This window comes from Daldinia loculata (assembly GCF_022478755.1).
Source record: "Daldinia loculata strain CBS 113971 unplaced genomic scaffold F4817scaffold_16, whole genome shotgun sequence".
NCBI lineage: Eukaryota > Fungi > Ascomycota > Sordariomycetes > Xylariales > Hypoxylaceae > Daldinia > Daldinia loculata.
The window spans coordinates 96,201-108,762 of NW_026054870.1; the positions used below are offsets into that span (position 1 = coordinate 96,201).

The 12,562-nt window shown below is 49.1% G+C and overlaps 3 protein-coding genes across 3 annotated transcripts; 1 reads left to right on the forward strand and 2 right to left on the reverse strand.

Moving 5' to 3' along the window:
* Positions 1–182: 182 nt before the first annotated feature.
* F4817DRAFT_364248 (uncharacterized protein) lies at positions 183–2,229 on the forward strand (the record flags this gene model as incomplete). Its single annotated transcript, XM_049306728.1, has 7 exons — positions 183–285; positions 346–753; positions 802–1,065; positions 1,118–1,255; positions 1,310–1,350; positions 1,415–1,575; positions 1,624–2,229. The coding sequence occupies 7 exons, from the start codon at positions 183–185 to the stop codon at positions 1,952–1,954; spliced, it is 1,446 nt and encodes a 481-aa protein (XP_049160327.1). The 3' UTR covers positions 1,955–2,229.
* A 1,183-nt stretch (positions 2,230–3,412) lies between these two features.
* F4817DRAFT_333376 (uncharacterized protein) lies at positions 3,413–5,285 on the reverse strand. The gene has a single exon (XM_049302758.1). It carries the CDS (start codon positions 4,772–4,774, stop codon positions 3,425–3,427), a length of 1,350 nt encoding a protein of 449 aa, XP_049160328.1. The 5' UTR covers positions 4,775–5,285; the 3' UTR covers positions 3,413–3,424.
* Positions 5,286–7,707: 2,422 nt separating this feature from the next.
* Positions 7,708–9,914, reverse strand: F4817DRAFT_59293 (uncharacterized protein). Its single transcript, XM_049307673.1, has one exon. It carries the CDS (start codon positions 9,465–9,467, stop codon positions 7,818–7,820), a length of 1,650 nt encoding a protein of 549 aa, XP_049160329.1. The 5' UTR covers positions 9,468–9,914; the 3' UTR covers positions 7,708–7,817.
* Positions 9,915–12,562: the final 2,648 nt, after the last annotated feature.

Here is a 12,562-nt window from a genome sequence, read left to right on the forward strand (position 1 = left end):
TAAGACGAGAGAACGTATCAGTGACAGAGCCGCATAGCTGATTTAAGGCTCAGTTTGCGTCGGCTTCGTCTCCTCTTCCCCGATTTGCTCGTGATTGCTTCCTCTGCCCACGACTTAGACATTGCGCATATTTCTTTGCCTGTTGACATTCCCCATGAGAAGTAAAAATACAAAATGTCACAATGCAAAAGCAGAAACATAAGCAAAAGTCGTCGCGCCCTTGGAGCGAACCCAAGTGGCACGACCAATATCAGCAATGGTATTCGGAACGAGTAGGCCGGCATGGTACGTTTATGGTATCCTGCGAATTCCCGGCCTGGTTTGTGCTAACGAACCATTCATCAGGCACTATAGAGTATAATTGGATTGGGCCAACCCTCCCTAACGCCCCTGACCAAAGTATCCCACGGTCTGACGCTATTAACAACCTGGTTGACAACCTGGCTGTAGAAGTCGGTCATCTTAGTGTCGACCAAGGTATATACGACCAAGGCCAGTATCCTGATTATGGGGGCCACCATGCTACCACCATCGATCACGCTAGCTATACACACGACGCACGCCAGCCCCAAGATTCCAATTACCTTGATCATGTGCAGACGCAACAGCAAAGTAGCAAAGGAAAGGGAAAATCTCTTGAAGTTGATCAGATTGCGGATTATGGCAGTTCCTCGGTGGATGGCAACCAACCACAAGTTGCCCGTGGGGTGCAACTGGCAATGGGCGACTATAGCCAAGGAACGCGGCCCCCATGTAAGACGCAATCATTACGAGCCGACCACGAGACGCTAATGATTTTAGATACCGGTTCAGATTACTTAAGTGCTGAAACTGTTGTAGCTGGTACAGCTGGGAACGTTTCAGAGCCACAAGTGAATCGCTACGACGAATCCGAGGAAAACCAGGTTTTCAACGACGACGAATATCAGGAAGCTATCCGCAGGAGCCGCAGCGAATACTACGGAACCCAAAAAACAGGCGAGCCATCTTACTCGACGCCAGTGGCAGAAGCAGCCACATCCTCATCCTGGCCTACTACCGTTGACCCTAATGCATACGAATTAAGTCCGTACCACGTCAAACTCTAGCTGACACAGTGGCTGATACTTCTAAGCAGATCCATCCCTAGTAAACGGAGACGACCTACCAACGCCCCGTGGTGGTTCGCCAGTTTCGGGTCCTATGATCCCGTCAACTCTATCTTACGCCAACTATATTCAGGGAACACCAGGAATGGAAGAAATCCTAGATAGCCGTAAGCCCACCTTCGGACTTTCATTTTTTTCATATTTGACTAAGTAGGCAACAGGATACAGAGTAGAACATTCAGCACGGTTTCAACCAGGCGAGGTAAGTAGTGCCCTTTTTTTACATGCTTACTGAAGATGGGACGATAACTAAATGTGTCGTACAGGTGTTCAAGATTCTTTGGTCGGAACCTCTCGGCCAAATTGGCGGCGACGACCCGATTTCTGATGTAACGAAAAGGAGGACCGCGGCTGGTAGTAAATTCTATGTTGGTTTCCGCAGGTTCATCATCGTTACAACGGACGAGAGCCATCATAGCACTTGCGTGTAAGCTATTCCATCCCTTTTTATGTTTCAACCTACTCACAGGAATAGGCCAATCCTAACGTACGACCGAAGAGGATGTCTAAAGAAAGGCGTTAGACCTAGCAAACATGGGATCATATACATGGCAGGGAGTAAGCCTAGACTTCTAAAGAATGAACCCGAACTTGGCTTCACCCCCGTAGCACTTCAGGTCTACGCAGAAGGCGAGAAACTTGCCAAGGAATCTCGGGTCAACTACTCCAAGTTAGTCACTATCGAGCACAACGTCAAGGTCTTTTTCATCGGCTCGATTACCGGAGAAGATTTCGAAAACGTCAGCTATGCTGTTGACGTGTGCTGGGACAAGAAGATGCGTCTATCGAAGAAGTCGAGGAGGTAAATCCACCTCGCCCCTAACAAACAAACTATACGTTCATACACGGCCATAGGCCACCCATGGTATTGAACGGCCTTACCCTATATATACGTTTTACACAATCTGCCCTATGGCTTTACTGCCTATCACTAGCGTTCACCGACTTGGAGATCGGTAATATTACAACAAATTACGTTTCACTTCCAACGGCGACCCGTTGCCACCACATTTTTAGCGACCTTTCCACGATATAGATATTGGAAAAACAGCACACTGGTACGCAAGGACCAACAACTATTAATAGTTAGCATCCTGCTTCCGTTTCTATTATGCAGCACCGTCCACTAAGACAGCATACAACATGGCATACCGGGGTTTTCAAAAACTGGGGACAGAATGACGCATGAATCTAAGGAACTATCATGACATTACGACTACATGTCTTACGAATAACCAAAAGACAGAAGGGGGCAGGATACTAACTTGCGAACCCGATATCTTCTCCTTTTTCTTTACTTCTTAGCTTTCTGCATCTATCGTTGACTCATTTTTGGCTTGCTTGGATTAGGGGTTATGGTTATCCATCCTACTCTACCACTAATAATCCATCATCTACTCGATAAAAATATAGTTTCCGGCTTTCGTTTTACCATGTTACTTTCATACCGTACTTATCTACCTATCTACTCTAGGTATCCATCTGTGCAGGTTTTCTGTCGTATATATGAATATAGACCTAAAATCTGGCTAGAATATCCGTCGTCTATATTTCATTCCGTCATTACAAACCATGTATATGAGGAAGTAAGGAATAAGGTTCGTACTTTGACGTAGTCTATCTTGGCCTATGCTCTGTATAAGGCATGGCTAGGTATGTCAAGCGAGTAAAAACCAAAGCACATGCGAATCCATTCGGTCATCGTCTTCATTCACGTTCTGTATATTTAACGGTCGTGCTTGACCTTATGCTATCTAATTACATGGATGCCGCCGAAACAGCCTAAACCTCCAAGCACACACCCTCAAAGCAAGAAACGCCATTAGTGCCATTTACTTGAAAGTCACAAGGGAGTGGATTGCTCTGGCATACTTCGTCGGTATCGTACCATATAGTTCGTATTTCATCCATCCGGCCACCCCTTCCACTCCATTCGCGACTTATACTCTTGAAAGTGGAAGTAACAACAACAACTATTCGTAACCGTAAACCCGTGATCGCCAAAGTAAAGAGGAAAGAAAACAAACCAGTGTAGTCGATATGGATCTATCCCCCCGGCCTGGTTCTTTACATGACGAAGAACCAGAAGCATGTTAGACGGCAACGATATCCTTCCATTACCACCAGCCTTCATACTTGCACCACCAGTTGCAAACCAGATGAAATTAACAATCATGTACCTTAACTCATCCCCCATTCCTCATTTCCCTATCCCTATCCCTATCATTACCCCTATCAACCATCCCCCCCTCCTCACCCACATACCCATTCACCCCCTACTCTCTCCGCTGCCCCCTCGATCCACGCTTCTTCTTCCTATCTTTATCCTTATCCTCCGCATAATCCCTGACATCCGTGCCGCTTACCGTGCTAGGCGACAAGCCGGGGATAATATGATGGTACGACTTAGTTCCCGTGTCGGCGCTCTCGGCGCTAACCTCGCTGGGAACCCATCCGCTCGGCGGCGGCAGGAACCTACCGCCTACACTGCTCTCGGCCATTTCCCTCGGCTCCTCCTCGATCGTGCTCGCCCGCACCCCCGACGAAACCGCGCTCTGCGGGCCCGCTCGAGCGCGCTGGAAACTATAATCGCGCTTCACGCCGCTGCCGCTAGCGCCACCACTACCGCTAGCACGGCTCTCCTCGCGCAAGCGTCGGGCCTCAGCGCGTTTCTCCCGATCTGCATTACGGTCCGCCGTGCTGTAGACTTTACGAATACCGCCGCCGCTCTTATGCCGTCCGCCTTCGGCTGTGGTCTCGCTGGCGCCGCTGTGCTTGCTATGCCTGCTATGCCGATTGCTGTGGAGGTCACTACCCGCCGTCGAGCTCTCGGGGTTTGTCGAGCCATCCCAGGTGCTGCCCTCGCTTTCCTTGTTGATGCCGCCAACGCGGGCGGCCTTCTCGTTGCGGTACGCGCGTAGTTGGTCCTTTGCATCGGCCTCGGCTTGTTCGTCGACTAGGACGCCATCTTCGCCGACGCGACGGCCGGCTTTTTCGCGGTTGCGGCGGTCCTTTTTCTTCTCGCGCTCGCGGTCTTTGCGTTCGCGTTTCTGGCGGCGGCGTTCGCGTGCGGAGAGATCGGAGGCGCCTGCTGTGATTCCGGTGAGTGTGCTTCCTGTGTCGCCTGTGATCTGCGTTAGACCGCCTGTGTACTCGGTGCGGCCATCGTCGACGTCTTTGTAGACGGAACCGCCGCCGAGTTGGGTGGTGGCGGTAGCGTTAGATAAGATAGTGCCGTTAGGGCCCTTGCGGCGGAGAACAGTGGACTTGTAGTCATCCCAGTCATCTTCCTTGAAGTAGAAGCCGCCGTTCTTAGCCCAGAAGAAAAACCAAATACCGGTGCACACGAAGGCAGCGCCGATGAGACCGAATAACACGAACACGAACGTATTATTAATGTCCTGCGGCCGCACGGCACCCTTGTGCGGGTCGACCTTCTGTTCGCCGTTGTCATCGTCTCGTGCTAGTAGAATTGATCGGGCGGCTAGGGGCCCGAGTTGTTGGAGAGCGTCGGCCGGGGAGCTAGGGATGTTGGTCGTCGAGCGGGCGGCGAGGTCGTTCGCTGTGTCCCGAGCTGCGGATAGCAAGCTACGGGCGTGTGCCGCTAGACTTGGTAGAGGTGCCATCTTCGTGGCGTGTCAAGTGCCGAATAAACGACGTTATTATTTCTGGTTGGAATGAGGAGTAGAGTTTGGTGAAACTAATGACTCGGCTGGTATTCTACTGGAAGAACCAGCCAAGCTGATGTTGGAAAGGTGTCTTGATCGAACCCACCCTCGTTGCAATCTGGAATGCACGAGGTGAGAATTGCTGGAAGTATTGTTGACAGGTGCTCGCTCATGCACCTTGTTGACGTTACGTTGTGAGCGGTTGATTTGGGTGAGTAAGGAAAGAAAGAAAAGGTAAGCGTTGCACCGTTACGACGAGGCGGTTGTCCGGTGGTTTCTATGGCTGACAAGGTGGTTTCGGAAATGTGTGGCTGGGAGAGGTTGGGTAGAATGATGTCAAAAGTCAACAACTTGGAATTGGCCTAGCAACAAGTGGGTCTATTGCCAGCACACTTATCGGTTACTATCGATAAGACGGGAGCATTAGATTAAGGAAGTATCCATGTACCTATAATTTATCCTGAAGAGGATAGTGGGGTTAAGCTTCCGAAGCCGATCGTAACGGAGCTGAAGTTCGCTTAATGCTTATTCGTGCGTGCCTTTCTGTTGGGTACCGGTATTATTAGGTATCCTATCCCCATTGCAACTACATTACAAGAACTATGTACACGGAACAATTCCACACGTCGATTGGTGAAGCTTCTGCCGACTGCTTCGTCAAAAGGTACACCTGTTAGCGCCCGAGTCAGCTACCAACCGTACGGCTAGAATAGATTAAAGGGTCTAGTTCATGCGAATATTAGAACCCCGAATCTCTCCGTACGCTCTTGCCAAAACCCAATCGGTATCGCTAGCCGCTCGAAGGCATCAGCGAACAGCGAATAGCGAATAAGCTTATTGCGGCCCGCCGTCCCTCTCGCTACATATTAGGCAGTATGCTCATGTTGTAGGTAGTACATGTAGAATGTAGAATGTAGAATGTAGAATAAGCTCCGTACGGTGATGGAAAAGGGAGAGACGTCACGTTTCAGATTCGCCTGAGTCTATCGACTTGGTGAACATCATAGCATCATCGTCGTGATACCACTAGCCTGGACATTGTCCCAGGAGCTCGGAACCGGCGGCCAGCTAGGTCTGGTTCTTGCTATAATTATCAATCGCCCTTAGGTGTGTTTCCTTTTTCGGTCGCTATTTCAGGTCTTTGTAGATCATACGGAGTTCTATTACGGTGCTATCGAGAATTCCGTTTAGAGTAAGGGGTAGATACCTTAATATCCTAATACTATACCCAACTCCCCATCTCGAGCTTGAATCCTGTAAGACTCCCCCATAAACGCCAAATTACCCCAGTCATCCTCATAGGTCCTTCGGTAAGAATGCATATAACCCAAAGACTCTATTATACTCTATTATACTTAAGGACTTCATGCATAGTATTATCGTGAACAACACACAAACCCGAGCTCGAGATCGACATAGCTAAGTTAGCATCTCCAACCCGAGAAAAGGATATGAAACAAGCCAACCCCGATCCCACAATCCCTCTGGACCGATAGCCAGTCGTCATTCAGCTACCATCATAATAATACCTACTCGCGCGCGCGACTAGCTGCCGCATTTGATATGGCGTCATTTTATGTATCATTGTCGGACAACAATAATACCTCAAGTTAATATCGCCCGGACTGGCTGACTGGCTGACTGGCTAGGTACCTGTTAGATTCTGCACTAGAGTACATATATATACATACATTATACATACATTACATATGTAGATGCAAAAAGACGTGGCACAATCTGCGTGGGGAAACGGGGAAACCCTGCCAACCTGCGTTCCGCGGCACCTTCGAGACGATGGGCTTACGGAGTACGGACGACTCCCTTGTGCGACAATGGTGTCGTCAGTCCCTTACGCACGGCGGGATGGGGCATATCTGCACTCGAGTACATGGATTACATGGATTACACTGTAGACCAAGGTGCACAAGTGACGAAATCTTCAAGACATAATTCCTTCATTAAGCAAAAAGAAAAGGGAATATCCAACATGACCCGCGTAAGCTACCTCGAAATCATCCACGTACATACGTATCTATACATAGATCAATAATTAACGGACATTCCGACCAAGTCCCAAAGGCCATCCCAGGTCGTGCGATCGTGACGAATCCCTCCGCGTGTCGGCCGTCCACCAGTCACACCCCGAACCATGCGAGCTACCACGAGGGCCCAGGCGGATCGACCGTCCTTGTGCTCCTCGCACCAAATCCCAGTGATAGCAGGCCAGGCCACACAGGGTACAAACTAACTCCTGGCCCTCTCGAGTCGACCCGTCCATCCAATTGAAAACAACTCCGTACCGAAGGAAGACAACAACAAAATTCCTCCCTCGGCGCGCTAAAATCATAAACGTCCCGCTGACAGCAGAAGTGCGAACTTCATTTTGCCCAACGGATTAAATCTATCAGTCCAACTCTTACTCCATGTGAATGCGAATGGCTTGGCTTCGAAAGCGCAAAAGGTATCGCACAACAGCATGGCACGGCCAGTTCCTGCGAAGAAAATAAAAAGACAAAAATAGAACATCGTCCCCCTATTCCCCGATTGGCTTGAAAGGATCAAGGTGGATGTGAGGTTAGGACGCAAGTCAAAGCTCGCTCGATGTACCTCGCAGCCACCTACACATCCTCCCACTATCCAAATAAATCCCTAGTCCATGGCCCGACTATCATTCCACCTCATCCACTCGTAGATTCGTGTACACTGTTAAAAATCCACCGACCACTGGGAATCTGGCAAGGGAACATATGCTTGTGCTTCCATTCCGCGGGCCTTTTATGATCCATTTTCGGGTATCCATAGTTTTCTGAACCCCTTTTAAGGTAACAAGTATTCAGACCAAAGGTATATGATAGGATATAACAGAATAAAAAGTCGAAAGGTTGCATAATGTATTCAAATGACCAAATGTAAATGGCAAAAAAAAAAGGTAAACCGCTGCCCAGTAAATCAAAAACAAAGCGTAAAAATTCATAGATTCCTTCAATTTAGCGACTTGGCATTAAGAAGAATACTCGCTATCATCATCATCATCGTGGTAAGCCAGGTAGGGAGCTGGGTACTGAGAATTGTAGTAGTCGTCGTAGTAGGAAGACGGTGGAGCATAAGAAGACGGGGGGGCATAGACAGGCGGCGGAGCGTGGCGTGTACGGGAGTATGATCCGGCTTGCGAACTGGCCCGAGTTCGCGCCACTGATCGATCCGCCCGACTCTTCCGGTCATCGCCGTAAGTAGAAGCTGGGGGGTCGCTACCTCCCGCGCGGGAGGTTCCATTACCACGGCCAATATTGATATCACCACCGTCCTTGCAATGGATCTTAGTATTTCCGACTTCAATAACGGCACCCATAGGGAGTTTGATCGTGATGTCATCATCTGCACTGCTCGATCTCGTCGTTCGTGTTGTCGCAGATTGCTTATAGTCGCTCTCGTCACGGCTTGCACTGCTTCGAGTTGAGCGGCTGCTCCCATCGTTCTTCACACGACGCAAGGCCTCGGCTGTCAATGGCGGTCCACCTCCTCCGCTGACGTCTTCTTGATATCGAGAAGCGTCACGTACCTTGTCCTCAAAGTTGTAGAATGAGTTTCGTCGGCCACGCGGTGCTTGCTCCATGTCGTAGGAGGGATCAACGTCAAAGACCGACTCTGCATCGAAGCTCTGGTGTCTCTGTCGAGAAAAGGAAGGGAGAGCACCGGAACCGTATTCTACTTCACGCCGTGCCACGGCTTTATACATAGAAGGATCGGCGTCGACGAGTTCGTCATCTTCAAACCCGACAGACTTCCTCCTTGAAGCTGTGTGGGAGGGTGGTGGCGGGCGGAATACCAATCGTTCTCGGGGCGGTTGTGTAGAAGCCGGACGTGGAGGTGGTGGCATCCGGTCTCTCTCGTCGTGGTTCTTGCTAACCTTCCTTGATACAGATGTCCTTCTTGTGAGGGCCTTCTCTTTCGATGGCTCGTACTCGGGTGGTGGAGGCGGGGGTTGAAATCCCATAGCTGATTGAGGACGACGAAATCGTGATGCCAAATCTCTATTGGGAAGGTTTAATTCCGAGTATGTGGGAGAAGGGATGGGTTGATGGACTAGTGCATGCCCCATTGGAGGCGGCGGTCCAGCCATCCATGGAGGAGGCGGGAATGGTGGTGGAGGCCCCATATGCGCAGAAAGCGGCGGCGGCGGTTGATGAGCGTATGCTGATGTTGACAGGGGTGGGCGTTGGCCGTAGTAAGACTCAGGTCTGGTACGAGCCCGTGGTCTGGAGGCGGCAACGGTCTGCTGAGGATGAATTCCGTAATAAGACGACTCATCAGAAATTCGTGATGGGGCCGACGGAGCGGTCTTGTGCGAGCGGGGAGCAGGACGCTGCTGCTTGACAAGGGGATCTCGTTTCTTATCTCCCTTCATCTTGCTGGATCTGGAGTCTCTCTTGGAGACGAGAGGAGGTTCGGTAGTGTCAGAATCTGAGAATGAAGGGGGAGGTGATCTTTCTCTCCTCGTCGAATCTTTGCGTGATCTACCGGTGTTAGGTTTTTCTTTAGAAGGACTGCTCGGAGTGGAGCGGGCGTATTTAGGTTCAGCGCCGGGTATGAGATGTCCGTCGTCGTCCGCCTCTTCAAAGTATGCAACAGAAGGAGTTGACTTCTTCGCCATGCCGAGGGCTTGCGTGCCTGATAAGTGAATCCAGTCACTGAATCAGGAATGGCGGAGCTGTCCTGCTACCCAACGAAGTGGGTTTCCGAATGCGTGGCAGTTGTCCTATGCACTAGCCGTACAGTGCTGATAATGGTGGACGAGTGACTTGGAAGAATTGGAAGGGAAAAGTGGTATGTAGGTATGTATGTAAGATATGGGAGGCAGGCTAGATGAATGGGGTCAGGATCAAGTGGGGACCTGCGAACAGACGTTGCGGGCGAGACTTGTAGCGTCAGAAAGTCGGGATGGAGTCGATCATGTAATGTGATTGAAGGAGATAAAAATTGATCGGTTTGGGAAAAAGAAATGTGGTCTTCGACTGAGTGATGCAGGGTTAAGAACCACAATATCCCGCAGGAGGTAAGGAGACGTGTTGACTGTTTCTTGTTTTTCTCTTCTTCTATTTATTCCTTTTTGGTTTTCCCTTCCTTATTTTTTCTCTTCCCTTATTATTTTTATTGGGAGATGAAGAAGAATCGGGGATGCTGCATGAGGAAAACGGAAAACGGAAAAGTGGAAGGGTGTTGCCGGGTTGATGAGGAGAAACTCGCAGGTACTTAAGGGGTGCCTTCTTTTTGAGCAAAGTACCTCGTTATGCAAGTAGGTACACATGCAACCAGCGACTGCCCTGTCTCTCTTTTTGCACTCACTCAAGCTATTGGCTGTGAGTTTGAGTTGTGTGGTTAGGTACTGTCTTATACATACAATACAACACGTACACGTATTATACTGTCGTACAGCTATGTACGCTGGAGGTCGGCAGGTGGATATCTGCAGATATATATGTATGTATGTAATGTAATGTAATGTGGAGAGACACGGAGTAAGAGAGAGAGCAAAGCCACACCACTTATGCCGACAAATGACAAATGTACAAATAGTTTTTTTTTCCTTCCCTACTTGTACTTGCTTGTCGTAAAAGTAGTTGTGGTAGCTATAGTAACAGCTAATGAGAAAAAGACGGATGACGACGACGGAGGAACGGGAGATGAGGAAAGAAAAGTATTGGAGTACCGGTATATGTCGTATGTCAACCTGTATGTCCAATATGTAAGTTGTGGTAACTCTCTTTGGTCAGGCTTGTGGTTTTTAAGGTGGCACCGAACACCGTAGGATCGAACAGGGAAGACCGATGTCCCCTCGAGCAACGAGGGGTCCTGGGGTCTTGGCAGCGACGTTTTTATCGATACGGTAATATCGATAGCCAAAAACTGGGGAATACCTTTTTTTGTATTCCTCTTTTTTTTTTTTCCTTTTCCCTTTCCCACACACTCTTATTTTTCTTCTCGTTGAGTGCTTATAGAAAAATAGAAGGGTAAAATTAGCCTTGGCGGCTTATTACGCGAAGCCACACCCCTAGGGCTTTTCGTCAGAAGGAAGACTTCCAGCCGGGTACGGAGTTTAAAATCCTTGAAGTTTTTCAACGTTCCCAGCAAAAAAAAATAACGGCAGCGGTACCCAACGGTGGGTCAAAAGTCCCGCAAGGCGGCAGAGATGCCCACAAAAATGGGATCTCTTGATCAGGATGTTCGATGTTCCTGAACGATAGTGGCCTATTGCCGTGCCGCCTCGTCGAACCAATGGCCACCGTTCGTTCTCTCTTATAATAAAGACTTTATGGTAAAGTCTTGTGGAGGCAAGGCCGCCCCTGTCTGCTAGTCCAGGTCTTTGGGATTTCTCCAGTCGTTTCGCTTTCTTGCAAACGCTTACAGTCTGTACCGAATGTAGTTGCCGGCCTATAATTTTCCCTTATAGGGAGACTTGTAGGATCGATTGGTGCTAGTAGTCAATGTCGCCAATCTGCCCAATGGATCCTAGGAGCGTAGATCATATTATCACGCAATGGCTTTTCCGTTGGTTGTGGCTGTCTCCAGATCGACGTCGCAACTGGACCAGTGGCGACGTTAGGGATGGAAGTGGAGGGTAATTGGAATGGAAAGCCCGTGGAAAGGAATTAGAATAAAGATAACGTCCGTCTTAGGGCGTCTTGGAGGCTAAAGGGACAACTAGAACAGGCAGTTCTACTGGTAGAGGTAAGATGCGGTGCTGTTAATCCGTCTAATCGGGTGTCGAGTTTAATGCCCGATTGTATATCTCGCGCTTTTGGGTACCAATAGGGCCGCCGAAAAGTTTGAAGAAAAAAATTGTAGACGGGTTAGAGGGTCGGCTTTTTTTCTTCCTTTTCTCAACTAGCGAATTGTCTCCTTGCTGAACTATCCCCAGTTCTCTTTACTCTTACATACTACCTAACTTATTTGTTCGTACATCGCTTCAACGCTAGCTTGGAAATAAGCAATGGACAGAAATGGCCGGACATTTCTGAGACAGCGAGTAGTGTGAATATGATGATGACGACGGGCGCCCATTTTGTGCGTCTTCGCGAAATGCTATTTGCTAGCAGGCAGACGGCAAAGAAGCAGAGAGGTAGAGAGGTGCAGGCAGAAACGGGGATGCCAACGCGCCAACGCACCATGGCTGCTATTCCGAAATCTGAAGGACCGAAAAAATAACATGTCATTGGACTGATCCCATCACCATATGCAGGACGCAGGGTGCATTGCATAAGTTTAAGAAGCCAGCATCGGCTTCCCATAGGACTAATCTACCTGTGTAGTTCGAACTATTACATTGTTTTCGCCAGCCAGCCGGCCACGGTGGGAGGAATCATCGTGTACCTTGTTATTCTCTCCATCTCTTCCTACCGTTTAATACATACATATGTAGGTAAGGTAAGTATGTAGTCTCTCGACTCCGGACGTATACTCTCGATGCGACATTTCCAAATCAAGATAACATTACGCCATCGAGCATAAATTTTAAAACCGCTGGGCTCTTGAGGCTGGATAGATCCCAACCTAATGTCTTCAGCGTCAGTGGCCCTTACCCAGGAACTGAGATCTTATCGCCGAGTTACCACTTGGTTTGCGGCGCACCACGTTTTTTATACTAATACCCAGTAGCCTAGATAGCCTTTTGAGCCGACGTATATGAGTAGTGATTGGTGCATCTAAAAGGATGGGAGTACTCAGATGGTCCTAGTGTATGTGGCGAGA